The sequence below is a fragment of the Pongo abelii genome, chromosome 23, assembly GCF_028885655.2.
Source record: "Pongo abelii isolate AG06213 chromosome 23, NHGRI_mPonAbe1-v2.0_pri, whole genome shotgun sequence".
NCBI classification, from domain to species: Eukaryota; Metazoa; Chordata; class Mammalia; order Primates; family Hominidae; genus Pongo; species Pongo abelii.
The window spans coordinates 52,610,613-52,637,452 of record NC_085929.1 but is presented as its reverse complement, the minus strand read 5'-3'; the positions used below and the strand labels follow the sequence as shown (position 1 = coordinate 52,637,452).

The 26,840-nt window shown below is 61.5% G+C and overlaps 1 protein-coding gene across 1 annotated transcript in view; it reads right to left on the bottom strand.

Annotated features, from left to right (window-relative positions):
- Positions 1–1,994: 1,994 nt before the first annotated feature.
- LOC100452318 (uncharacterized) overlaps positions 1,995–26,840 on the bottom strand; it is a 40,712-nt gene continuing 15,866 nt past the window's right edge. Inside the window, exons 5-8 of the mRNA XM_054543803.2 lie at positions 16,495–16,579; positions 15,943–16,007; positions 11,268–11,325; positions 1,995–8,347 (exon numbers count right to left, since the gene is read on the bottom strand). Of these exons, the coding sequence (XP_054399778.2) occupies positions 7,847–8,347; positions 11,268–11,325; positions 15,943–16,007; positions 16,495–16,579 (709 nt within the window). The 3' untranslated portion in view covers positions 1,995–7,846. The remainder of the gene's footprint in view (positions 8,348–11,267; positions 11,326–15,942; positions 16,008–16,494; positions 16,580–26,840) is intronic.

Here is a 26,840-nt window from a genome sequence, read left to right as displayed (position 1 = left end):
CCATCTTCGGCTCAGGCCCCCTGCAGGTCACCGAGGTGGGGGGCAGCCCTCCCGTGGGGTCGTGTCACTGGGCTCCTCAGGGAAGGCAGTAGGTTGTATAGTTATCTTCTGAGGGGCAACATCACTGCCCTGAAACCACACAACCTACTACCTCACCCCGCCAGGCCCGGCCTTGCACTGCGGGAGGGCCCGCCACCCCCCGCCCAGCACCAGCCCCTGCCTGGCGGTCCTCAGTCACCAGGGCAGGAGGGCTGGGCAGGCGCAGGCAGGAGGGACAGGGGAGATGGCACCCCAGGAAGGGGCAGCTGCTGCTGGCTGGTCTCGGGAAGTCCCTGGCTCTCTGGGCCTCAGTTTCCCCAGGTACAGAGGAGCCACCGTCTGCCTTCAGACTGTGCCGTGTGTGACCCAGTGTATGAAGAACTGTTCCTCTCACTTCCTGCTCAGGAAAGGTGCCTTGGCCTCCCTTCCTCCGCAGGCAGAGGCCCTGCCACTGAGCTGGCCAGGCTGGGGCACGTGCTGGGCACCTGGGGTGATGGGCAAGGCCAACACTCACAGCCCTGCGACCTCCAAACGTCTCGGCCACCCCTGGCCCCATGGTGCCTCCTCCTGGTGCTCAGTGGAGGGTACGGCTCAGGGCCACCCATGAGGCTGGGCCTGATGGTGGGGGGGGTGTTGGGAGACAGAGGTCAGACAAACAGCTGCATGGGTCGCCTCTCTCAGTGCTGCTGGGGCAGAGGGTGGGGTCGGCTCAGCTCTCCTCTGCCCTCGATGCTCCACATCGCATCTCCTTCCATCCTCATTTGCCTCCATTTTACAGAGGAGGAAACTGAGGCCCAGAGAGACCAGGGGCCTGTCCAAGGTCACACAGCAAGTGGAACCTAGGCCTGTCAGACTTCTTAGTGTAGGCGGCCCCTGCCCCCGACTGCTGCCAAGGCTGCCCCCAAACCTGTCCCTGCTCGCTCCCAGCCAGGGTTCCAGACGCTCTGTCCACCGCAGATATTACAGCCACTTCAGGAAAGACAGTAGATTGTATAGTTATCCCATAGCAGGGCAGAGCCCCAAACTATACAACCTACTACCTCACCCCAAAGGGCAGTCGGTCTTGGTGCCGATGGGACTCCATGGCTTCCAGAGACACCTCCTGGAGCGGGGGAGGAAAGAGGGCTGAGGAGAACAGGGGCTTGAGGCTCGGCAGGCCACAGGCACCAAGGGCACAGGGATTCTGGCAGGCAGGTGCGGTGGGTGCAGGGGGCTGCGACGCTGAACCCCTGGGAGTGGGGACATTGTGGCCAGCACCAGCAGGGACAGGAGCCTGCAGGAAACCACCAACCAGAGAGGGATGAGAAAGAGAGAAAGGAGGAAGGAGGGAAAGCCCTAGCTGCATTTTGCAACGCTGTCACAGGCAGCTGGCCCCCTCTCATCTGGACAGGAGTGGCCATATAATGTCCCCAAGGAACTCTGCACTGGAGATCCTAGGAGGAGGGCTGTCATCTGTCAAAGGCCAGCAAGACACAGGCGTGCGAGTGCCCACCCTGCTCGGACCCCTCCCTCCCCGCACAGTGCCACCAGAAGCAGCACTCGTGGCCCCCGGGCTGGCTGAGTAGCAGCCCCAGGGGCATGCTGTCTCCTCCCACTGACCAGGCAGGCATCCCTCCCCAGGGGCTCCGGTTCTGGCCCTGCTGTGCAGGCTGGCCTGAGCTGACCATACTGCAGGAGGTGGTGGGACATCGTTCTTTCCTTCCTTGAGGGAAATGGCCTCAGGGAGAGCAGCTGGGGGGGAAACACAGACCCTCAGGGCCACCCAGAGTCCAGTGCCTGTTCCTGTGGGTGCTGGCACACTCAGTGCCCTAGCTTGGGGCTCACAGGGCTGGGACAGAGTGTGGCATGAGGATGGCACCGAGAGGGCCTCGGGGCTCCCCTAGCAGGGGAACGTGGCAAGAGATGGGCCTCCCTGATCCCCGCCTATCCTGGGCCTGGTGCACGGTCAGCCTCAACAAATGCTAATTGTGGCTATCACCTTCCTGGGGAAAAGCTGAGGAGGCAGGCACGACTGTCAACCCCTCTTAAACAGGTGAGGAGACCGAGGCCCAGAGAGGCAACGTGACCTGGATGTCACACAGCCAAGGGGTGCAGCAGAGTGAAGTCCAAATGTTCTGCTTCCTGCCAAGTTTTTTTCTTTTGAGACGGAGTCTCACTCTGTTCCCTAGGCTGGAGTGCAGGGGCGCAATCTCGGCTCACTGCAAGCTCCACCTCCCGGGTTCACGCCATCCTCCTACCTCAGCCTCCCGAGTAGCTGGGACTACAGGTGCCCGCCACAATGCCCGGATAATTTTTTGTATTTTTAGTAGAGACGGGGTTTCACCATGTTAGCCAGGATGGTCTTGATCTCCTGACCTCGTGATCCGCCCGCCTCGGCCTCCCAAAGTGCTGGGATTACAGGTGTGAGCCACCGAGCCCGACCTGCTTCCTGCCAAGTTAAACGGCACGCTAGCTCTCAGCTCCCCATGCCCGAGTGGCCTTGAAAGGTATACCCCAGCCCTCCTTCCACAGCCCGTCCTGAGCACGCTGCCTACTCCAGGCAGACACCAGGCTGGGCTGCACCATTTAATCCTCACAGCCCTGGTGAGGCTGAGATCACGGATCCCACTTCATAGTGGGGAAACTGAGACTCAGGGGGCGCTGAATCTCTGACCCTAGGTGTCTTTGCTCTCAGAAGTTGGTCGGGGAGGGGGTCTGCTTGCTCTCTGGGCACTGAGTCCTACTGCCTCCCGAGGGGCACTGGAGCAAATCCCAGGTCCTTAGCCAGCAAGGAGACCACTGAGGCTCACACCTGGCGCCGCCCACCCAGAACTGGAGACTGAGATGCTGACTCACCCAGGAGTGGGGACCAGGAGGGCCCCAATGCAGCCCGACCCTCCTCTGTCCTGGCATCATCTGGCCTGGGATCACGAAGACCCCGTGTTCCCTCAAGGCCTCAGAACAAAAGCTGTATGAGAAGGTCTGGGGGTCCTGTTCCCCTGCTCCAATTCTGGGTCCCCTGGCTGGGGGGCAGGACCAAGATGTCCCTAAGGACTGTCCAGGCAGAGCCAGCCAGGGTGGGGCGGGGGCTGAAGGGACAGTGGCTGAGGGTCTCCTTGGACCCTCCCAGCTGTGGTGAGTGGCTGGACGGGGAAGATCAAGGCCAACCCAGCTCCTCTGAGCTCAGGCTGACTCAGGCTGTCGCTCACCTCATCATCAGCTCCCAGTCAGGTGGTCCACCCTGAGTGTCCCTGCATCTGCCCCCGTCTGCGCCCCTGGGAGGTGCCTTGGGGAAGACTATGGGGTGGGTTGCACCCTAAGCATGCACTCTGGGCTCCTAACTTAGTCTCTGAGATCCCCACCCCCTCAGGCTGGACTGGCCACCTGGGCTGGCTGGGTCCCCTCACACCTACTGGGTTCTGACTCATGATCCCAGCAGGCTAAAAACGGGATAGGGCAGGACGGCCCAGCGGGTGGAGCTGTGGGAATCCAGGCCGGCCTCTGGGCTATGCTCTGGGCAGGTCTCATGCCCTTGTGGGCCATGGTCTCCCCACTGAGGCAAGGGGTCAGCTGCCAGGGCCCCCGTCATCAGCCATCGGAGCTGGAGTGCAGGTGGGGACCACCACACAGATTCCAATGGCCCCAGCCTGGCCCCCACAGGTCCCCCAGGCCAGGACTTCAGCCCCCTAGAGCCTGCAGTGCCCACCATGGGGGGCCCAGCCCACAGGTCAGGCTCTATAAGGTGTGGCAGAGACAGGATGGGAGACAGGCCCTTAGTCCACCCTGGTCGTCACCACAAGTGCCCTCCCCCTGGGCCCCCAGCCCCACCTGGGAGAAGCAGATGTGACTCAGTTTCCCTCATTTGGCCTTTCTTGTTCTGGGCTAGACTTACCCAGGTGGCATCTTGAGTCATCCTGGGCGACGGCAGGTGGCCTCGGGGCATGAGGGCTGTACTCCAGGATGACCGGTGGCTACATGACAGGAGAGGTTACTGCAGGAGCTTCTGTCCCCGGGGAGGGCTCGAGGCGGGGAGGGCTCGAGGCCGGCCGGGCCCTGCAGACAGGCAGTGCACACAACAGAGCCCAGGGCCAGAGAGTGAGTCTTCAGGGTGTGGAGGTGAGGCTGAGCGTGCCTCTTCCACTCAGACGCCCTGCAATGAACCACAGCTCCTTCAGGCCTGTCCAGCCTGAGGGGTGCACCACCAGGGTCAAAGGTCACCATGCCCCAAGGGCACGGCAGGCAGATGAGGTGGGCCAACGGGGGGAGCTTGCTGGAAGAGTGGCGGGAAGACAAGAGACATGGCTTCAGGGGAGGCCACAGCCTGGGCGAAGGTTTGGCTGTGAGACCATCAAGTCCCCTTCTAAGGACCTCTGTGCCTGAGGGCGGGGCCTGGAGAGGTCCGGGAGTGGCCTGGCTCTGAGATAGCCCTCCCTCCCTATCAGACCTCCCACGGCTCCTTCTACCTCCACAGCCAAAATGGCAGGAGGCCCAGCTCACCGTGAGGAAGGCCAGCCACAGGCAGGGGCTCCAGGTCAGCGCCACTCCTTGACCTGTTGGGTTTTAAGAACAAAGGTGACAAGTGTCAGCTCTGGAAGAGACGTGGCCTCGCCCAGCCCTGAACCCCTTTGTGACCTTGGGCCTTGCCCAGCCGTCCCGCACCTGAACCGACACTCCAGCCTGGCCCGTCTCTCGCCTAGTGGCTGACCCACCCCTGCAAGGGCCTGGATGGAATGGCCTCTGGGGCCAGCCCTGTGTTGGGTAATGCCAGGTCAGAGGCGACCAAGACCCAGGCCTGTCCTTCAGTGGTTAGTGGCCATGTTCCCCTGCTGGGAAGCCTGTGCCCTGCCAGGCTGGTGCCTGGATGCTCTAGGGCCCAGAGGAGGGCAGGAGGATGCATGGGGGGGACAGCCTGGTGCCGCTTTCCCGGGCGCCTGGCCTGTCAGCAGGTGGCTGGATTGTGGAGGGAGGGGTTAAACCCCCACTGCACCGAGGAGGATGCTGAGGGTCCAGGGGGGCTGTGGCTTCCCCTGGGACCCAGGACAAGGAAGGCTTGGGGTCCTCCCACGAACGGAAACCCCCGGGAGGGGCCCACAGGATCCAGTCTGGGGCTGCAGGGCTTCGGCAAAGGCTTGTCCAGTCAATCAAAATTTCACCTCACTCCAGCCCATTCTGGCTGGAGTGCCCTTGCAGGACGGGCATGGGGTACAAAGGCCAGAGAGGTGCATCCAGGCAGGAGGGGATGTGGGTCCCCAGGACTGAGCCCAAGACACTGGATGGGAGCAGACATACCGTGGTTCCCTGCAGCCCTGTACCGTGTGACCTCCAGCAAGAGCAGCCCTGCTGGGGACCAGGAGTCACCCACCAGGCTATTGAGGGGCTTGTGGGGACACTGGGTGGGGGGTGCCCTTCCCTCCTCCTCCCTGAGCACCAGCCCTGCCCGCACTCCCAGCCAACCAGGCTGTCTACCACTGCTGACGCCCTCTCTACTGCCTCTGCCCCTCCCCCGCGTGCCTGCAGCCCTGGCTCCCCCTCCAGCCTCCCACAGCACCAAGTGTCCCGAGCAGGCCTCTGCTCCCAGCATTGCCCTGGCCTGTCCCTCTGCCAGGCACAACCACCCTGCTTTTTCCTGGTCCTTTCCCCAGAGGGCCCTGGGTTCCCTGGTGAGTCCCAGCTCTGCCCCCAAGGCTCTAGGACTCACATCTGGACCACCCAGGCCTGCGGTGGTCAGGGAGCCTGAGTGTGGCAGTGCCCGCTCCGGAGGACTCTGAGGAGGGTGTCTGGATACGTTTCCTGCACACCCAACCCTGCTGTGCTCCACAGGACCAGGACACAGATGCTGTGACCTCAGCGGGCTCCACCCCCACCGCAGGAGGATCTCTGCACGGAATCAGGAGAACTCCAGCCGACAACCAGGGCTTTCTTGGGTGTGGGGTGGGGGAAGACTGATGTTTCAGCGTCGTGACCCACTCATGGAGCCATTTCTGAGCTGGTGGGGAGAAGGCCAGTTGCACGCGTTGTGAGGTGTGTGCGGGGGTGATCTCCAGGCCCACCTGCCCGGCAGCCCTGGGGGTGAGCATGGGGCTCAGGCCTGGGGAGACAGCGGGAATCTCCCGTTTCTCAGGAGGCTTCCTGAGACAGAGCAGAGAGACCCTTTGCAGCCAGCCTGGATGAGGGCTGGGCGGGCCACGCAGCGTGAACGGTGCTCCTTGAGCAGAGCTGACGGGGAGTGAGCAGTCGGCAGGCGCTCTGCCATCTGCCAGCTGCCACCTCCCGGGCGCTGCCCCGGCCCCACGGTGTCTGCCCGTGGGCAGGGTGCCCAGCAGGCCCAGGCGGGGGAGGGGCCAGGCCAGCCAGGACAGGTGTGCGGAGGCCTCGGTGGGCAGGTGGCCATTTCAGGGCCGGGCGGATGTCTGGAGCAAGTGAGGCAGACAGACGGTGTCACCCCGAAGTCACCTCGGGCTTGGCTCAGGGCCACTGGGAGCCGGACCCCCGCAAGGAGCACACCCCCGCCACCCTGATTGGGTTTCTCCCCATAAAGCGGCCAGTGTCTCTGCTCAGCAAGCCGTGCCAACAATGGGTCTGGGAAAAAGACGGGGAGGGGCGGCGTCCGGGGGCTAGGACGGGAGGCGGGCCTCCTGCAAACACGGCCCAGAAAGCTAACGAGACACACACGGGGCAGCCTGCGGCTCTGGCTCGGCCGCGGGAGGGCGGGGACCAGGGCGAGGCGTGGGAGGCATGTTAAAAGGACCAAAAACCCAGCCATCAGCAGAAATATCTTATTGCAAAATTAAAAAAGAAAATCAATGCAGAAAGGTCCATGATCTAAAAATATCAAACTTCAACCAAGATGGGACGGCTAAGGGTTACTGACCTCTCCTCTGGCCTCAGGCTGCAATACAGCTAGGCTGCCCACAGGCTCACGGTCCCCAACAGCATGCCACGGGAACGCCGTGGCAAAGCCACAACCAGAACTGCACTCCTCAGATCCGGGCTCTTCCCCCGGCCCTGCACACCGCACGCAGCTGGGAAGAGGGTGCCCCCAGGATGGAGCGTGGCCCGGACCCCAGGGCTGCCTTCCTTCCAGGGCTGCCTTCCTTCCAGGGCTGTCTGGGGTCCCAAGGTCCCCTCACTGGCCCTCCTGTTAGCACCCTCCCTGTCTGGCTTCCCCAAAACTGACACCCACATGCTCCGGGTCAGGGTCTCCACCGTCGGGGGTCTGTGCCCTGTCTAGCTTCCTGCTTTCCTGTTCTCTCATAGCCACTAAGTTCTCAGAGGAGGTGGGGGGCAGCCTCAGGGAATGTCCACTCCCTGGGGCAGGGGCCAGGCCTGCTGTGGCCACATGTCCTGCACCTAGAACAGGGCCAGAGGTCCAGCAGGCACCAACGTTGTGGCCACAGGTGTGAGCGTGGAGGCGCACAAGAGTAATGCAGCACCCGAGACACCTGAGGGCTGGCACTGGCAGGGGCGGACCCTGCTCTGCAGACACACCTGCGTCCATGGGGCACAGGCCTGGGGGCTGCCAGGCCTGGTTCTGACCTGCTCTGTCTCCTCAGTGATGGGCCTGGGATAGGGTAGGTTAACCCCTCTGGGCCTCAGCTGCCTCCTCCGTATGATGGGTCAGGACGCCAGCCCCCAGGGCTGTGGGGAGAATCCGGGGAAGCTGCTCTTTAATGCTCCAGGGTTATGCAAACAGGCTCGCTTGGAGTCCAAAGGGGAAAAGCAGGAACGCAGAGCCTGCTCTTCTCCTGTGGGGATCTCTGTCTGGTGTTTAATCATTAGGCATAGTTTTAACCTCAAAGGCATGTACTTATCTGAAAACATTCTTAATTCACACCACAGTCTGGGTCACAAGGCAGGGAGGGCAGGAAAGAATCGGGGGTGGCGGGGGGCGGTGACCAGATGCAACCACATCATTAAAAATACCCCAGCCTGAACCCCACCCTGTGGTCACCCCACCCAGCAGTAACTCCCCACCAGGGACCAGCCCTTCTGCGGCGGGGGGCTTTTCCTGCTGGGAAGCCTGGGGCTCCCGTGTGCCCCAGGAGGATGCGGGCCTGGCCTGGCATGTGGGGCGACTCCGGTCTGGGCAGGCAGGCGGGCAGCATTCCTCCTTTCCATGCCCGGCTGGGTTTCCCCAGGGTGAGGGCAGGGCCTGGGCAAACTTCGTTTCGTGGTGACAGAATGTTCTGTCCAGGAACCACAGGGAGAGGAGTCTGGGCGGGGTGTAGGGTGGTGTCCAGAGACCTTCCCAGGCCTCAAGGCCTTGGCTGGGTGCCCGGCAGGTGTCTGGGGAAGGGTCTCCTCCAACGAGGAACCGACCCACGGCCACCTGGAGAACACAGGCCACCGTGGGGTCCACCTGGCACCACCCCATGCCGCCCAGAGGACCTGTGTCGACCCCTAGAAAAAGCACACACTCATCAAACACCATTCCCTGCTTCACGTGGCGATTTATCTCGCCTTCTTCTAGGAGGCGCACTGCCCTCCAGGGGACCTTGTTGCAAGGATAGCAGGAACCGATGTGTGGCCAACCCCACAGGGCTCCCACATGGTCCACCTGCCCCCTCCCTGCCTGGCCAGGCCAGGGGCACAATTGCCTCCATGGGCAACACCCAGCATCTCCCTGATGCTGATCTGCAGCCACCCTGGCCCCCTGGGGTTTCCTGGAGACTGTCCCTTCGGGAATGTGCCACTTGGGATCCTCTGGGTGCTGGAAGGGCAGGTGCATGGGCCTGTGACGGGGCAGGAAGCAAGCTCAGAGGCTCAGGAGAGGCCGAGGGGCTCTGGTGAGGAGGGAGATGCTGTCTGGAATGGCTGAGGTTGTGGGGATGGGGCCTGCAGGAGAGTGGGGGCTGTGGAGAGGCCCAGGAGGGAACAGGTCCTCCATTCCTGTGTGTCAGAGAAGACTTTGGTTGGACCCAACACAGGGGAATCCTGGCCAGAGTGCGGCCCTGCCCTCTTCCTGAGGATGGCGGTGCCCGTCTCTAAGCCAGAAGTTGGGCTGGCCACCGAGAGACCCACTCCCGGCCGGACCAGGCCAGGAGCGCGATAGGTGCAGTGGTCAAAGCCTGAAGGCATCACCCCTGCAAAGATGCCGGGAGCCCAGGTGGGCCCCACACTGGCTGACCTCGGCCTGTGCTGCCCTCGGCCCAGGGCTTCCCCACCAGCGAGGCTGTACCAGCCCGGCCCTGGCTCAAGGCTTCTCCGTCTGCTCAGCAGGGCCGCCTCAGGGTGGCGAGGGGCCGGCAGGGCTGGGTGAGGGGCCAGGACTCCCGGGCTGCCTTGCCAAGGGCTGGCTGGTGCCAAGCCTGGGGCAGCCACGGCCAAGGCCAGACTGGGCGGGGGCCGGCGCTGGGCTCTGTCCAGGCCGCCAAGGGCAGGCAGGCAGGCAGGCAGGCAGGCCATGGCTGCCCTCCCTCCCAAGCCTCTCCAAGGCCACCGCCACCTCAGCTACAAAATGGCGGCAGGCCGGGCGGCCATTTTGCAGAGCGCTTGAAAGACAAAGGCCGCCGCGGGTGGGAGTGGTGATGGGGCCGGGAGGAGGAGGAGCCACCGGTAAAGCAGCACAGTGCCCGCCCCGTTCACGGGCCCAGAGACAGGAAGGTGGGCCCTTCTTCTGCCCAGGCTCCCAGCAGCCGGGGCTTCTAGAGGCCTTGTCATCCCAAGGGTCGCGCAGTGGCCCTGGGGGACTGGGGGCTGCCTGGGGCACTGATGCCCTCCCATGTTGCAGCCCAGGTGGCCTAGCCTGACGCATGACCTCTGGGGGAGGTGGCAAGGGCCTACTGAGCCTGGGCTCCCGGATTCAAAACCTTCCTTTGCCCCCAGAACCGGGGAGGGCCGCCCCCTCATTTGCCTGAGGTTGGAGCGGTCCCCAGACAGGCGGCTTGAGGGCCTGGCCTGAACTCCAGGGACCACTGTGCCATGAAGCAGCTGCCAGGGGAACGCTGGGGAACCTGCTCCAGGGAACGGAGGCGGCTCCCTGCCCCACCTTCCACAGCACCCACCCCACAGCGGGGACGGCGGGGGACTTGCTCCAGGGATGGGAGGCTGCTCCCCCCTCCACCTTCCACAGCACCCACCCCACAGCAGGGATGGCGGGGGACCTGCTCCAGGGATGGGAGGCTGCTCCCCTCTCCACCTTCCACAGCACCCACCCCACAGCGGGGATGGCGGGGGACCTGCTCCAGGGATGGGAGGCTGCTCCCCTCTCCACCTTCCACAGCACCCACCCCACAGTGGGGATGGCGGGGGACCTGCTCCAGGGATGGGAGGCTGCTCCCCTCTCCACCTTCCACAGCACCCACCCCACAGCGGGGATGGCGGGGGACCTGCTCCAGGGATGGGAGGCTGCTCCCCCCTCCACTTTCCACAGCACCCACCCCACAGTGGGGATGGCGGGGGACCTGCTCTAGGGATGGGAGGCTGCTCCCCCCTCCACTTTCCACAACACCCACCCCACAGTGGGGATGGCGGGGGACCTGCTCCAGGGATGGGAGGCTGCTCCCCCCTCCACCTTCCACAGCACCCACCCCACAGCAGGGATGGCAGGGGACCTGCTCCAAGGATGGGAGGCTGCTCCCCCCTCCACTTTCCACAGCACCCACCCCACAGCGTGGACGCCGGGGGACCTACTCCAGGGATGGGAGGCTGCTCCCCCCTCCACCTTCCACAGCACCCACCCCACAGCCTGGAACGTTCGGGGCCCTGCCGACAAGGGTCGGGGGTAGGGCCTACTCGGCCCCTTCTGGAGCCCTGCCCCAGCCAAGCTCAGCACCAGCCACTTCCCAAACAAGCCCCGAGCCCCGTCCTACTCATCTGTCTGGTGACCGTCTGTCCACTCCCCTCTTGTGTCCCCTTCTCCAGCCTGCTCTGGACAAAAGGCACGGGCCCCACTGCCCCCAACAAACACTTGCTAGATGCAGAGTAGTGCCTGGCAGGCAGCACCCCCAGATCCAACAGATGGGCGGCCCCAGGGTGCCACAGCGACGCCTTCCTGCCCCCGCCCAGCAGTGTCTCCATGTGTCTTCACCAGATCTTATTGGGAACCCAAAGGTCCAGCAGCGAGGCTGCTCCTGGGCTGGGGGTGCAGCCACATGGCACTCCCTCCCGACCCGCGCAGAGCAGAAGCCTGTAATCGCCACCAACCCCACTGCACAGACCGGGAAGCCAAGGCCCAGGGCAGCCGAGCTACGGCTGGCAGCAGGGTGTTCGCGGGGCCACCGGGTCAGGGGAAGATGGTACTCACACACCTGAGGACTCAGCCCAGGCCTCTGATGGGGACCGCCGATCCACAGCCACGGGCAGGGCCTGCATCAAAAAACAAGAACGAAATTAGGGAAGCCCACACAGTGTTCACAGAGTGGGGGTTGCCTGGGTGACACAGGGCAGCATCAAGGGCAGGTGTCACTGTCCCCATCACCGTGTCACCAGTTGCCCTGACGACTCTCTGGGTGTGAACGGCACAGTCACCTCGCCTGTTCCCAGGGCCTCTCCCACGTGGCTGCTCCGAGGTGGGGCTAGACGAGCTGCACACCGCAGGCTCCTGGGCACATGCTCCCAGCTGGGGACCTGGCCAGTGTGAATGCTTTGCCACTGCGACACACCAGGCACCCACCAAAGCCCCTCACACCTGGTGACTCACTCAGTCCTCGTCACAACCTGATCAAATGCAGGAATGGAGCGGCTGTTCCTTCCCCCACAGCCACAGCCAGCGCAGGAGCAACTGTGCTCCCCATGTTTCAGGGATGAGGGAACGGGGACCCAAAGAGGTTTACCTACCGGCGCACAGGCACTAGGAGGTCCTTCTGTGTTGGGTGAGCCCAGGAAGCCCCCATGAGGAGGCCCGTTTTCCTTTTTCAGGGACAGCCAAGGGCCTCTGGCTCCCCAGTTCTCGAGGCCAACCTGGCTGGGTGGGTGAGGTGTTTTTGGAGAAGGGCACTTCGTACCCGGGACAGCTGGAGCAGCGACACGAGGCTGCGGAATGAACTGGGAGCCTGCTCCTTCCCAGAGCTCAACATGGCAGTGCTTTCAGCTCGCTACTGTGTGGGGAGCAAGGCCCCCAGCCTGGGTCATGCCAGAGGCCAGGCGCCCAACCAACCAGGCCAGGGAGGGAAGCCAGAGCTGAGGAGGCAGCAGCTTTGGGCACTGCCAGGAGCACTGGGGCTGGAGGCCTGGCGCACTCCGGCACCATCCCAGCAAAGGCCTGAGTGGCAGGGCCTGAACCCACCGCACAGCCAGACTTCGGAAGGCTCAGCCCAGACCCCAGACCTCAGACCCTCCCCGCCCCTGAGGGATCTGGTGGCCCCACGCCTTGGCGAGACAATGTTCATGGAACCCAGAGGTGTTTCTACTGCGGGGCAGCTTGGGGCCAGGGCCCTGCTCTGCTGTATGCCAGCCTGGTGGCCAGGGCAAGCCCCATGGGCTCTGGGAGACTCAGGGGAGGGACACTCAGCAAGGCCATCAGGAAGAGGGACGACTCCACGTGACTGGCTCAGGGCTGGGCCCACAGGAACTCCTAACAAATCTGAACCGAATCAAGAAGGTGTTTCACCCAGGTGCTGTTGCAGGTGGCTGTCCTTGCACCCTGTCCCATCCCTTGTCACAGTGAGGGCTCAACCTCATGCTCACTAAAGTTTCTCCCAGCCAGAGAGTGCTGCTCAAAGCCAACAGGGAGGTGCCGCGTGAGGGCCATCACTCTGCATTTTGTCTATAAAGACAGCCCCAACTCACCAGGATCCAACTTAAGATTTCTCAACCCAAAGGGATATGAATTCAGTAGAAACCAACCACACTTCAGTACAGTGTTGAATAAATAACAGGAGATCCTCAACACTTTATTATGAATAGGCTTTGTGTTAGATGATTTTGCCCAACTGGAGGCTAACTTAAGTGTTCTGAGCACGTTTCAGGGAGGCTGGGCTAAGCTATGATGTTTCGTAGTTAGGTGTATTAAATGCTTTTTTGACTTACAATATTTTCAATTTACAGTGGGTTTCTCAGGACAAACCCCACTGCAAGTCAGGAAGCATCTGCGTTTTCAGCGGGACTGAAAGATCAAATGCAGGGCCATTGTAAGGGCTTGCTTGCTTCTGTCTGGGTATAAAAAGGCATCGGGCTGGGCACAGTGGCTCACTCCTGTAATCCCAGCACTTTAGGCCAAGGCGGGCAGACCAGCTGAGGTCAGGAGCTCAAGACCAGCCTGGCCTGGCCAACATGGTGAAACCCCGTCTCTACTAGAAATACAAAAATTAGCCTGGCATGAGGCAAGCACCTGTAATCTCAGCTACTCTGGAGGCTGAGGCAGGAGAATCACTTGAACCCGGGAGGCAGAGGTTGCAGTGAGCCGAGATCACACCACTGCACTCCAGCCTGGGCGACAGAGTGAGACTCCCGTCTCCAAAAAAATAGAAAATAAAAACATTTAAAAAAATTTAAAAAGGCATTTGGGTATTTGACATGAGAACAAATCTCTGTCCCCTCGACCTGCATGTGGAGGCCACCTGGGGCCGCTGCTCATGCCCTTCAACCTCTAGGGAGAAGAAAAAGTGCCACTCCACTGTCTGCAGAGGCTGCTGAGGTCACACCATGGTCCCCCGGTGCCCATTCTCAGGCTGTGGATGCCAGGTCCACTAGGCAGTCTTGGAGCTGGCCGATGTGGCTTCTCAGCGTGGCTCTGCCATGGGGTGCCAAGCCATCACCCGTCTCACACCTGGGTTTCCCATGCACCCACATCTGCACCCACTCCTGAAGGACAGGGAGGCCTCTCCATCAGCTGGAACCCAGGGTACCCAGAACAGGAACAAGTCCCTTCAGAAGACCAGCCAGCGCCGGGTATCAAGGGGGCCACGCGGCCGCCGGCTCTGGTTGGGGCTGTGGCTCCTGTTATCTGCCACCGAGTGTGGGTGAGGCACTGCGCTAATGCCACGGTGTGGCCAGCAGGATGCCACCTCCTGAGTGTGAGGCCTGAACAGCCCATGAGAGGCAGGCAAGGCTGAGGGACCTGCCTGGCTGAGGCTTCCCCGTTCGGGGCCAAGGCCTCCAAGGGGAGCAGTTTTGAGTCAGCTAAAAAACAAACACTGCTGAGGGAGTCCTTGCCCCACAGACCTTCAATGGCTCCCCCAGTCCAAGCCAGCACCCCAGAGGCCCTCCACAGCCCCAGCAGCCCCCAAGGCCGCAGGCCAGAGTAGGGCCAGGCTCCTGATCCCGAGGCTCCGTCTCTGCAAGAGCAGCGTGGGACGGTAGCCCTGCCTTGCTGGTGGTCCTAACAGAGGGTGTGTGACCCCTGTGGTGATTACGCTGGCATCTGGCATCTGATGAGCACTGAGTAAGCACCTACTGTGTGCGACCAGCCTCATCTTCCAGGGGTCATGCATATTGGGGTGCTGGTCCCAGCCCTGGACTGTCCACTCTCCCCGGCAGGCCTCTTCTCCTCCACTCCAGGCCTTTTCCCACATATCCTGAGCCTCAGCCGCTGCACATGGTGCCCCCTGCCCATGATTCAGGGGACACACCCTCGCAGCCTCCCTGGACATGTCTGTCCAGGCTTGGGAGTCAGAGACTCAGGAGGGGCACATTCCATGCTCAGTCCTGTGTGAGGGACACGGCTGTGGGGTCTGTTTCATTTGGACCCTGGAGACCAACACTGCTGCCCGTGGGATGTCAGAGGGATTACATTAGATGGTGGCCAGCTGTGTATACAGGGAGGGCTGGGTGCAGGTGGGATGAGGTCCCACGGGCAGGCCTGGGCTTATGGTGGGTGCCAGGAAAACCCCAGTTCCGTTGACCAGATCACCTTGGCCAAAACCCACTAGGTCCCTGTCAGATGCCTGGGGTCAGCTGCTCCCCCAGGCTGGTATCCCTGTGACAGCCCCGCAGTTCCAAGGGCTGCCCTGCCCTGCCCTGCCTTGTGTCTCCTCTTGCCCAGTCCCTGCCCCGCTCCTGCCCCCACGCTGTTCTCCTTCCTCTGTTACTCTTCATCCCCTTTCTCCTCTGTGCTGCCCTTCCTCCGATTCCCCCAGGGGCCTCCCCCAACTCCCCACCTGTGTCCCTCCCCACTCTCCGCTCGGCTGGTGGCCCAGCCCTGCGTGCAGACACAAAGGCCCCGGGGCAGCGTCTGCAGAGTCTGGCGGGCAAGGCCAACCTGTAAACATGCCGGGCCCCAGATGGCAGAGGGGTCTGGGCCAGACGCCGGCTGCTCTGCTCACATGCAGCAGCCTGGGGTCCTCTCCGCACAGCCTCGGGAGGTGGGCCTGCCCCTGGCCATGGCAACGGTGGGGAGGGGAGAATGCCAGTCCTGCCCAACCCACATGGCCGCACGGATGCCCCAGGAGGCAAGAATCATCGGCGACAGTCTGCACTCGGGGGCTGGCTCACCAGGGCGAGGGGCCTCAGGCTGGCTGCAGCCTCTGAGCAGTTCCCAGCATGACAGGCCTGCCCCTGGCCATGGCCACAAGACAGCCATGACAGACAGCAGCAGGCAGGGGACATCTTACCTGCTGATCCCCCAGCAGGTATTGCAAATTGCCCCGTAGTCACTGGTCCCCCAGGCTGCCCTTGGCCTCCCCTCCCAGGGCCCTTGAGATAGCTGGATCCTTGCAAACAGGAGTGTCACCCAACTCAGGCAGAAGGGAGCCCAAAAAACAGGGCCAGACCTGGACCAAACCCGGCTTCTTGGAACCCTGGTCCCTCAGCTGCAGAAAGAGGCTGATAGGGGCAAGGAGGAGGAGGCCGGGCTAGATCCAGCTGAGCCCGTGCCAACGTGCAGCAAGCACCTGCCTGGCTCCTTGGCCCCCAGAGCTCTGGGGCTGGTGCACATACATGTGTGTGGTGTGTGTCCAGTTTCAGGCACGCCTGGCGGAGGGTGGAGCCAGAAGGGAGGGATGTGGGGAGCCCCGATTTTCATCAACATTCACAAACTGTACTGACCTGAGGGTGGACACAGTCCCTTGAGCTTCAGGTGTCACCGGGGGAGGTGGCCAAGGGTGGAAGACCTGGAAGGAAAGAGAAACGCTGAGGAAGTCTTATGGTGGAACCCCCAGGTGTGGGGTGTGCTCTTCCCTCATCTGTTCCCTGTCGGCTCTCACCCTGCCTGCCCTGGGACCGCCATAAGGCCTGGGCCCAGCTCAGGGGCTGTCCGAAGCCTTGGGCGCCCCCAGGCCACCTGGACGGTGAGGAGGCCGGGTGCGGGGCGGGGGTCCCTGTCCCACTGGGCAGGGCGGCGGGCAGTGGTCACACAGTAGGCCAGGGACCCTTTGCTCTACTCCCTCACTCCTGGGCCTGGAGTGGGGTCTCTTCTACCTGTCAGGGTCAGGCTGAGCCCCTCGAGGACTCTGGGCAGGGCAGACCTGGCTGCAAGGTGGGGCCTGGGGCTGGGTTGGTGCTGGGGTTTCCCCTTCTCTGCCAGACCACCCATCTCCAGGCTGCTTGTGACTGGAGTGAGTCCTTCCCTGCCCAGGCCGAGAGTAAAGACACAGCTACCTGGGCCGTGAGGTCCCGGAGGGTCTTCCCAAGCCCACGATGGGCTCCTGATGTCTCGAGTAGTGCTTTGGGACGGGGCCACGTTCTGCAAGACACAAGAAGACCACGAAGTCAGCTCAGGAGGTCTGGTGGCTGAAGACTGGGGAGGGAGTGAAGGTGGCCTCTCCCTCCACCCCTCAGGGACCCCTCACAACCTCCTGCAGGTGGGCCCAACCCGGCGAGGCCTGAGGTTAAGAACTTTCCTGGGAGACAAAGGGCTGTGAGGATGGCCTCTGCCTTTGCCTCCGCTGCTGCCTGACACGCACGCCCAAAAGCAAACCCCACTCGCTGGCTCCTGCACAGCCAACTGTGGACCCAGATGTCCTCTAGTGTCCACAGAGGAAGGGCCAGCGGGGCTTGGGGTGCTGGCTCACAGCAGAGCGCTGTCTCTCCACCTCAGTGCTCAAAGAAGTCCCTGCCCCCCTCGCTCAGCCCTGCCTTGGCACCCACCGTTCCCGAGGGCTGGAGTGTTCTCCCACCATCAAAGGCCCCATTCCTACCCATTATTTAGGCCACCTCCTCCAGGGAGCCCTCCTGAGTCAGGGATCTCCCTAGCTCTAGCAGTAAACTGGGGGTCTCTTGAAATCAGCTCACAGATACTTGCAATGCCCATCTCTCCCCAGGCCTGGTAGCTCCATGGCACGGACCATGTCTTCCGTGGCTTTGTCCCTGGGCCCAGCACATAGTGCCTGGCACCCAGGATGCTGGGAAGTGCCCCACTCATCCCCCATCACTCCTGGAATGACATCCAATATCTGGGACTTACAAGGTACAAATGGGACTTTGGTTCTTTCCGAAGAGGTGACTCAAGTGGTCACCGTGAGCCACCGAGGGAGACATCCCAAGACTGACTGCAGGAGAACATCAAGGCCCAGGAGCTGGCATTCGCCCGGGGTGACCCAGAGGCCCGCTCCTTCCCCTCCCCATCCTGCCTCAAGTCAGGCTGGCAGGCGGGCACCGCTCGCCATTGGTGAGGATTCGAGGGCAAACCCAGGCCAAGTCTGATGCCACGGCTGGGGTTCTGCTGGGCCTTAGGCCAGACTCAGGTGGGATGCTGAGCCCTGAGTGGGGGCAGGAGGAAGGTAGGGTCCAGGTCCTGAAACGGGAGGGCGCTGCACAGCCCTGCACAGCTGCACACCTCGGGCACTGAGGCCCCCGGAGACTATTTTCTCTCTCACACCCCCTGGAACCCTCCCCAGGCCCAGGCTTCCCAGCTCCTATGGACCCCAGGTTGCAAGAATGCTTGGCCGGCTGGGTGGCCTAGTGTGGCCGTCCCGAATCCCTGTCACCTGAGGACCAGGGCCACTCTCCTCGTTGATAGCTGAGAGTGTGAGTGGTGCTGGGTCAGGGACGGGGGAAGATCCAGGAGTCGCCCCGGTCACTGCTAACTAGCTAGGGAGGCTCCTTCTCAGCAACACTCCTGGCCTCGAGTTGGTTTCATGAGGCTTCCGAGGCTGGGGGACCTGCTGGTGGCATCCCACAGATGTGCTGGGCCACACACTGGGCAGAGCCTGCAGCCAGCACCCGCACCCCGACCCTCTTCTCACCCCACAGAGGCTGTGCCACAATCAGCCCATCTCTGAAAATGGGAACAGGTCCATGGTGACAATCTCCACGCCCACTGAGGGCTGGGAGGGGTCTGGGTCCCACAGAAGCTGCAGGTGATAGATAGCAAGGGGAGGTCGGCGCAGGCCCGCTGCTCCTGCCTCTTGGACAGAGCCTGCAGGAAGCACTGTGCTGCATGCTGTCCTGACCCTTAGGAGGCTGCGCTGAGGCCATAGAGCCTGTCATTGGGATGGCTGGGGCACCCTCTCCACCTCTCCCACCAGCAGCCTGGGCCAAAATAAAAGCCCCCACCCTGGGGCCCAGCGTGTCCTGATATCCACTCTAATAACCCTGGGTCCCCCTGCCTGCCACCCATGGAGATGCCCCCCTGCAGGCTGGTTAGGAAATGCCATGTGGCCCACCCTCACCTGCCACCCTGGGCTGGGGCCACCCCAATGCCCTCACCTGCCGCCCTGGGCTGGGACCACCCCAATGCCCTCACCTGCCGCCCTGGGCTGGCTGGGACCATCCCAATGCCCTCACCTGGAGCAGACAGGACAGGAGTTCTGGGGCCCCCCAGGAAAAGTACCACAGACTGGAGCTCCCCAAACAGCATGGGGACTGGCATGGCATGACCCTGCTCAGGTTCACAGGGCTGCCACCAGGGCAGGCCCAGCCACAGAGGCCCACTTTTTTGTAGCTAGCCCAATTTAATGTATCTCGAACTCAGGTTAGCATCAGAAGTCAGACTTCCAGGTTACAGGAGCCAGAGGAGGGGAGGGGAGATGGGACAAGCCTGTTCCCCCAGTGGCAAGTGGGGAGAGACCGAGCAGCCCTTAGTGGGGCCCGAACCCCCCTGCACCAGGGCAGTTGCCGAGGGCCCAGCCCCACAGGCCACCTCCCGTCTGCCCTGGATGTGCCAGAGATGTGGGATTTCTACCCTCACAGGTGAGTGGGCACCAGCTTTGGGGCAGGTGTGGCCCTGGGAGCTTCAGCTCCCCGGCTTGGAGACACAGGAGCCCCATCAAGCAGCACCAGCTCCCGCAGCCTGCCCGCCACCAGTCACCCAGTGTCCTCCCCTCCTCTCTGCCTGGTTTTGGTGACTGGGTTCTTGAGTTGGACAAATGCTGCATTACCTGCCCATGGAGCCTTTAAAAACTCAGAAAATGCTCTGCTCCCTGGGGCTGCCTGAGCCTCCCAAGGCTGTCCCCCCTCTGAGCCCACACCGGGAGGTGTGCTTCCTTGCAGGACAGGGCCAGCTTAGGCCGTTTTCACAGATCGTGGCCCATTGAGGCTGGTGCTAAACCCGTTAGAGTCAACACGGGGCTGGGAACCTGCTGGTGTCATCCCACAGGTCCCACGCCCCAGAGGCCGATCCCCAGCCCCATCCTAGCCCCTTCCCCGCCCTTGCCCACAAGCACCCCTAGGTCCAACCGCAGGGTCTGTCCCCATCTCAGCTCTGCCCCTGGTCACGCTGCACAAGCTCCTTTGCCTCTCTGGGACCCAGTCTCTGTGTCTGTAAGATGGGGACAATGACACCCAACTTCTCGAATTTGCACATAGGTCAGAGACAATGTTCCTTGCCTGGGCATGGTGGGACTCAGTGGATGGCAGCACCCATTGCTAATCCCCCAGGGGGCTTCGAGTACATGGGAGAAGTCACTCCAGGCTCCAGTGCCTGGAGAAATTCCTCCCCCACCTCTTTTCATACAACTGACTGCCAGCTCTAGCCTGGGTCTATGGCAGGAGGGGCCTGGGAGGAGGCTGCAGGGGCCAGCTGGGAGATGTGGCAATAAACGTGGCCAGCAGGACCTAAGCAGACACTTTTGGGGGCAGCCCAGGAGGCTCTGAGTGCCCTGCAGGAACCCCGACGTCGGCCAAGCTGCACGGCCTAGGCCCGGGGACCAGGACTAGCCAGGGACTCAGTCTCGTCTTATCTTCAGCACTGAACTGCTCCCTCTCCAGAGTCACGTGTAGAAGAAACATCCTCCATGCACAGGTCAGTTACACCAAGGGCCCCTCAATTTACGTGTGAAGATGCTGTGGAAAGGATTGAAATCCGGCCCTCAGTAATGCTGTTGGATGTCCAAGGCCGAAAAGAACCCCAAGCAGGCCGGGTACAGTGGTTCACGCCTGTAATCCCAGCACTTTGGGAGGCCAAGGCCAGCGTATCACCTGAGGTCAGGAGTTCGAGACCAGCGTGGCCAACACAGTGAAACCCCATCTCTACTAAAAATATAAAAATTAGCCGGGCATGGTGGCGCATGTCTGTAATTCCAACTATTCAAGACGCCGAGGCAGGAGAATTCCTTGAACCTGGGAGGCGGCAGTATCAGTGAGCCAAGATCACGCCACCACATTCCAGCCTGGGCGACAGAGACTCTGTCTCCAAAAAAAAAAAAGAAACCCAAGCAGTTGAGAGAGGTCAAAAACACATGGCAAAGTTGCAGGCGGTCACGTCCCCAAGTTTCCATGAGTTTGCACAAACCAGGGCCATATCCCCATCTCAGCCACTTCTCTTGGGCCAAAATGGCTCCAGTAGGGACGTCTGATGCCTACCACGGCAGCTGGTGTGGTCAGAGCACAGGGGGAGATCAAATCTCCAAGGACACGGCATCTAGTGGTGGAGCTGTCACCCCTGGGAGAAGCACAGGCTCTTGAGCCACACACAGGTTGTACAGAATCTTCTAGGCTCTTCAGTCTTCAAGAAGCTGGCCTCTCCTCTCCGAGCCCCAGCTTCGTATCCTAAAGGCAACTATTTACACCTACTCTGTGATCTGACGCCACAGTAAAGAGAAAATGAACAGACGTGAAATTCCCAGCGGCTTGCCTGGCACACAGTAGGTGCTCACACGAGGCAGCTGGCAACGACTGCTAACCACCAAGTTGGTTCTGGAAAAGCAAGCCACGGCCAGACACGTGGCCATTCACACACCCACCGGGAGCTTCTGTTCATTTAGGGTTTGTCACAAACACTGCTGGTATCTGTAATGGCAAAATGATGTGCCACCGGTTCTAGATGAGAGAACTGAGTCCTGCTTTCTTTATAGTATTGTTTCCAGACATCACACTCCCAGCATTCTAACCATGTGCCCGAGACCATACAAGGATGGATTCTGCCCCAAAAGCAGCAGCAAAGTTGCTCTCATCAGCCACGCCAGATGTGGGGGAAGCTGGCCTTGCAGCACCCCTGTGCACCCCAATGTCCTGAACACCCCTTCCTTCCCCTTCAATCGGCTCTGCTCCTTTTAAATGGAGGAAATAAAATGTGCCTGGCAGATGGGTGTTGCCGCCCCATGACCTCCTGAGCATTTTGCAAATGTCTTTTGGGGGAGAACATGTGACAATTTAGCCAGGCTAGGGTCACTCTGGCCAGATGATAAGTTTTGTAACTTAAACATTTTCTGCCCATTGCACGAGGAATGGGTGCTCATTTAACAAAGTTCTGGAAAATTGAGAGAGAGAGAATGTGGCACGCAGCACCCTGGCTCGCAGGGGCTCCCATGTGCGTGTGGACGTGGGCTGCCTCCACCTGCCCACAGAGGCTTCTCCCATTGTGAACGGCCACACGAGAGTCTGGCAGGTCATGTTATCACAACTCCTCAATTCAAACGCCCGACCCCAGGAGCACGGCTGGTGTTTTGAGCTTTCTACATTTAAAGAGGCACTGCACAAACATCTCTGCAATAAATCTCCTCTGTCCTCCAGGTGGGATCCCGGGTTGAAGCCCAGGAATGTTTTCATGCCTGAGGCAGCCAATTCCACACCTGACCCCTCAGAACCCTCTAGAGATCCACCACATGTCAGAAGTGGGGGTCAGAGAGAGTGTGGGAAGCTGAGGCTCAGAGCCAGGGAGGGGCTGGCCCAAGATCACACGGCCGAGTGGGACCCACGTCCTGCTCGCTGATCAGCCGTGAGCTCCCCAAGACGCACTTGAAAGGCCTTCCCCGAGCTGCCTCGGGCCCTCTGGACAAAGATGACAGGCCCCAGGAGGGTGTGTGGCATCTACACACTTGTTCATTGCACCCGAGAAGGTGGAACGCGGAAAGACGAGGTCATGGTAGCTGCGACGGTTCCTTCTGGAGGGACCAGATGGGCCAAGGACCCAGCTGCCAAGAGGGGGCAGGAGAGAGGGCCCAGCAGCGTGTGAGGGCTCCCTGGAGGAAGAGGGCCCAGCAGCGTGTGAGGGTTTCCTGGAGGAAGAGGGCCCAACAGCGTGTGAGGGCTTCCTGGAGGAAGTGGATGTTCGTGAGCTACGATGCAGAGGAGGGACCGTGCAGGAAATTTGTAAACTGAACCTAAATTCTCTGACCTAAATTAACAGAATGCGCCACCACCCACCGGTGACACCTGACAGGTCAATGGGTCCCTGCCCTCCATGCCCAGCAGTCTGAGAAGAAAAGGCCCCATGGCCCTTCTGGGCCACCTGTTGGTTAATATTCCCCAGGGAAACCCCCAAGCAGTGGCCTCGGCTTCCCTGTAGCCTGGCGCACACAGCTGTCCTTACCCCACAGCCGGCGGGACGGTCCCCCACCACGGGCTGCACCAGCCTGCCTGCCGAGTGCAAAGATGCCGTTTTTGATGACGTGTGGCCTCACAACCTCTCAGATCAGTCCTGAAGGGGAACTTACTTAGTGGAGGTGGAAAAATAAACTTGCCGGTGCAATTCCGCAGCTTGGCGGCTTCTGACGTGGCACTGAGCACAGGCAGGCAGGTCATGGCTTTCTCTTCTGATTCACTCCCTCATAAAATGTTCCCCAGAGGAACATTTCCCTGCCCCCAGACAGGCTACTACTAGGCCCCAGGCCCCACAGCAGGGCAATGGGTGAGTGGAGAGCAAGGAGGGCTTCCAGGAGGAGGTGACACTAGGCCATAGTCTAGAGAGTCGAAGATGGGGCCATGGAGGGGGTCAGGGCTGGCTGTTGAGGGTCTCAAGAGTCCCCTGAAGGGGAGACTGGAATTCAGCCAAGAGAAGGACAGGCACCCTGAAAGGCAGGAGACAGGGCAGAATGGGCAGAGGCCTGCTTCGCGACCACAGCCACCGCCATTCCACCCGCATCCCTTGTTCTAAGGAGGGACAAGGGCCTCCCCAGCCCTTCCCACCAGAGGCCACTGAACGTGGCCATGGAAGAGAGACAGGCCTAGGGTTTGGGCTGGTGGCCAGGCTGGCTCAGGCTCCACCATTTAGAGGGCCACGTGAGGCTTGACCTCCCAGACCTGGGCTTCCTGGCCTGTAAGACAGGGCTGGTGATCCGTCAGGGTTCTGTGAGGTGGCCCCAATGACAGATGTCAGTGCCCAGCACACGGAGGAGCGGTGTCCCGTGCTGCGCCACCTGCCCAGGGACTGCTGAGGGCCTAGACCCAGGAGATAAGGCGGAGCTGGGGTGCTGGGCCCACCTGGTGGCCTCTGTCTTCCCCACAGCCGCTCTCCAGGGTGGAGGGCACTGGGAGAGAGGGGGCAGGGAGCCGCCAGGAGCCGCCTGCCCGGCCGTAAATCACCAGCCACGCTTAATAATCATGTGGGCACTTAAGCTCCTCTGTCTTCTCTTCCCCTTTCCCTGGGGAAATTTCCTTCATTTCCTACATTATCCCAGGCTCCCCGAATATCTAAATCAAGCCCCGGCCAGGACCGCGGCGGCCACTCTCTGCCGACGCCCTCGGCCTACTTTCATCGGGAGGGTGGGGTGGGGGGCGCAAAGGCACGGGGTGCAAAGGCCTTGGCCACCCAGATGCGGTCACTCCAACCAAGGTTTCATTCCTTCCCAGGACAGAAAACTGAAAATGCCACCAAGCCTGCCCTTTGAGCCACAGTGACAATGTCCCCTATCACTGGGACCAGTCAGCAAAGCCAGGTGGCCTCCGGCAGGAGGCAGGGGCAGAAGCTGAGTGGGGAATTGACTCAGCCTCTTGACTGAGATGAAGAGGAAACGCCAACTCTCAGGCTACCTGGGCCACCAGGGCAGGGTGGCTGTCACCCAAGAGCCTGCCAGCGGCCACCCCAGGTGGGCCTGACCACAGTCAGCCTGGCCCTGCTCTCCCATCATGGAGCTGGGCTCTCTGGGACGTGTGGTCTGCCTTGATCATGACAAGGATGCTGGGTGGGCGCCGTTCCAGTGCCGTCTCCTGCCATTTATCCAGCTTTGATCCCACCATCTTGTCTAACTCTCACCCCGACCAGGAGGTCAGGGTTACTAGCTGCGTTTTACAGATGAGGACACTGAGGCTGGGGGAGGCTAAGCAAGCTGCCCACCCCACTGGGCCGTTCACTCCCTGCTGCCAAGAAGGTCTGCCACCTCCCGGGCTCTGTTCATCTGTGAGCTGGAAACGTGTTCCTAGGCCATCAGCAGCACCCACAGGGCCCAGGGGAGGCCAACGCGCAACACCACCCCAGGCAGCAGGAGCTGGGAGGTCCCACGGGGAGAGCCAAGCTGGCCATTGGCAGGCCAGGCAAAAGGCCCCAGCACCATCACCACCTCCCCGCTGAAGCCTCCCAACTCCCAAGAGCTGGAGGAGGAAGGCACCACCAGGATGTAGTCTGGGCTGGGGCCACCTTGCTGCTGACTCTAACAGCCCGGCACCCCCAGGTCCAGCCTGGCGAGCTCTTCTTGTAACTCAGTCACGTGGTGGTGGAGGCACCTTCCCAGGCCTCCCTAGGCTCCCAGGAGAAGAGTCGGCCAGGTTTTTAAAAGCTGGATCTCATTTTCTGCCCACATTTCTGACCTCCGGAAACCTCTCGGGGAGTTTTCCAGAGCCCTCCGGATTCCGGCACAGGCACACTTCCTGCCTCCGCTCACTGTGTTCACAGCCAGGTCACTGGGTGCCAAGCAGATGCCAAGGCGGACCGGTGGGTACCGCTGTCCAAGCTTCTGGCTGCGCCTTCCGTGCTGCATGTCCGTAGGCTCTGGCTGGCTCTTGGCCCCTCAAACAATCATCTCTGGTCAAATTCCATGACTCGTTCCCTAAAAAAAAAAACCCTCTTTGAAAGCAAACAAAAATCCCAGTTCTGAGAACCCAGCAGCAACAGCGTACTGTGATTTCATTTTCTCTTTGTCTTTCTTTCTCGGCATTGCAAGGAACTCAAGAAATAGATGGAGCTTCTCATTTTACAGATGGGTAAACTGAGTCCCAGAGAGAGGAAGGGGCTTATTCAAGTGCCCACCAGTGATTCTATGGCCCAGCCAGGATGGGAGCCCAGTGCCCTGACTCAGATCCAGGGCTGAGTCCACCACACCAGGACCCAGCAGCAGGGGGCCTTTGATAAGAAAGGACAGGGGAGCAGCCACGGTGCTGGGCATCAGGCACCGCCGGTGGGTGTTGGCCAGGGCGGGCGGGGCCCAGACCGCTGGGTTCCCTGGCACAGAAGGGCTGGTGCTCGGTAAATGTGGGAAGAAACCCCCAGGGGAAGCCTTGAACTGCAGGGGCAGAGCTCAGGGAAAGCAGGCCGGCTCTAATGGAAACCAGTCAGCGGGCCAAATGCAGCAGGAGCCCCCCCCACCGTGGTTTCCATGGGGACGGAGCCCGGGAGGTGGAGCTCTGGCATGGCTGCTGCAGCAGATGTGGCCTGTACAGGGCCGGCACGGGGCGGTGCCTGGCAGTGGGGCCCTGGGACGTGGCAGGTCCGAGGGCTGGACGCAGGGGCCCTGCAGCTGCAGCCTTGGAGGTCAGCTGTGGGAAGGAGCAGGGCCTGCGGGGCTGCCACCTCTGGAAGGCTTCCTGGCATCCTAGGATGCTCCGGCTAACTTCTCAGCCCCGCCTGGTACTGGCCTCTGTCTCGTCGCCGTCTGGTGCCCGTGTTTGCTGAGGACATGCAGCCTGCCTCTCAGTGAGGCCTCCATGCCTGTGGGCCAGGCGCAGGCAGTGCAGGGCTTAGACCTTGGGTCTAGGGCTCCAGCCCCTCTGGCCAAGGCCCTGGTGCTCCACCAGGTCTGTTGGATCCCGTCACTCGACGGCATTCTCGGGCCTCTTCCCATGGCCGTCCTGGGGCCTGGCACCTGATGGCTTCCGTAACCTCTCTGAGCCAGTGCTCTGCAGAATGAAGTGAGCTCAGAACTGCTCTGAAACACGAGAAAACCCGTGGACTCAGGGCCATGAGCGCCACAGTGCTCAGAGATTACTGATCATCCATGAGCGTGAACCATGCCGACAGATGGGGTGGGTCTCCAGAAGGTTCTTGTGCCCCCTGACCTGATGTGGTCCCTGTCTGCCCATGCAGGGCTGGTGTCTTGTGAGCCCATCCTGGTCTGGCACACGGCATCTGGGTGTACAGTCTCATACAGTCTCATACGTTCCCACCTCTGGGCCGCAGGAACGCCAAGAACAAGAACGACCACAGCTCCCTCCTTCCCACCGCCTGCTGCCACACTGCGTGCAGTCTCACACCTGCCAGCACACCAGCCTGGGCACAGAGCCCGAGAGTGGCAGGGTGCCCTGGAGCCTCATACAGCCCAAACCAGCATGCTCTGAATGCTGGCCACCCAGCCAGAGAGGCCTCAGGGCCTCAGAGCCAAAGTGACCCATGACCCCAGGACAATTCCGGCTCTCCCCAGGGCAGAAGAACTCCAAGCCAATGGAATGGTCCTTCCTAGTGCTGGGTGTCTGGAAAGAACCAGACAAGGCCAGCATCCAAGAGAGGCTGAAGACCTGAAGATAAACAGGGATCCTCTGTGGTTCTGTGCAGGCACAGTCGTGGGGAGGACCTGGGTTAGGGAGAAGGCTCCAGTACCTGCTGGCCCCGTGACTCTGGGGAGATCCCTCGGCCTCTC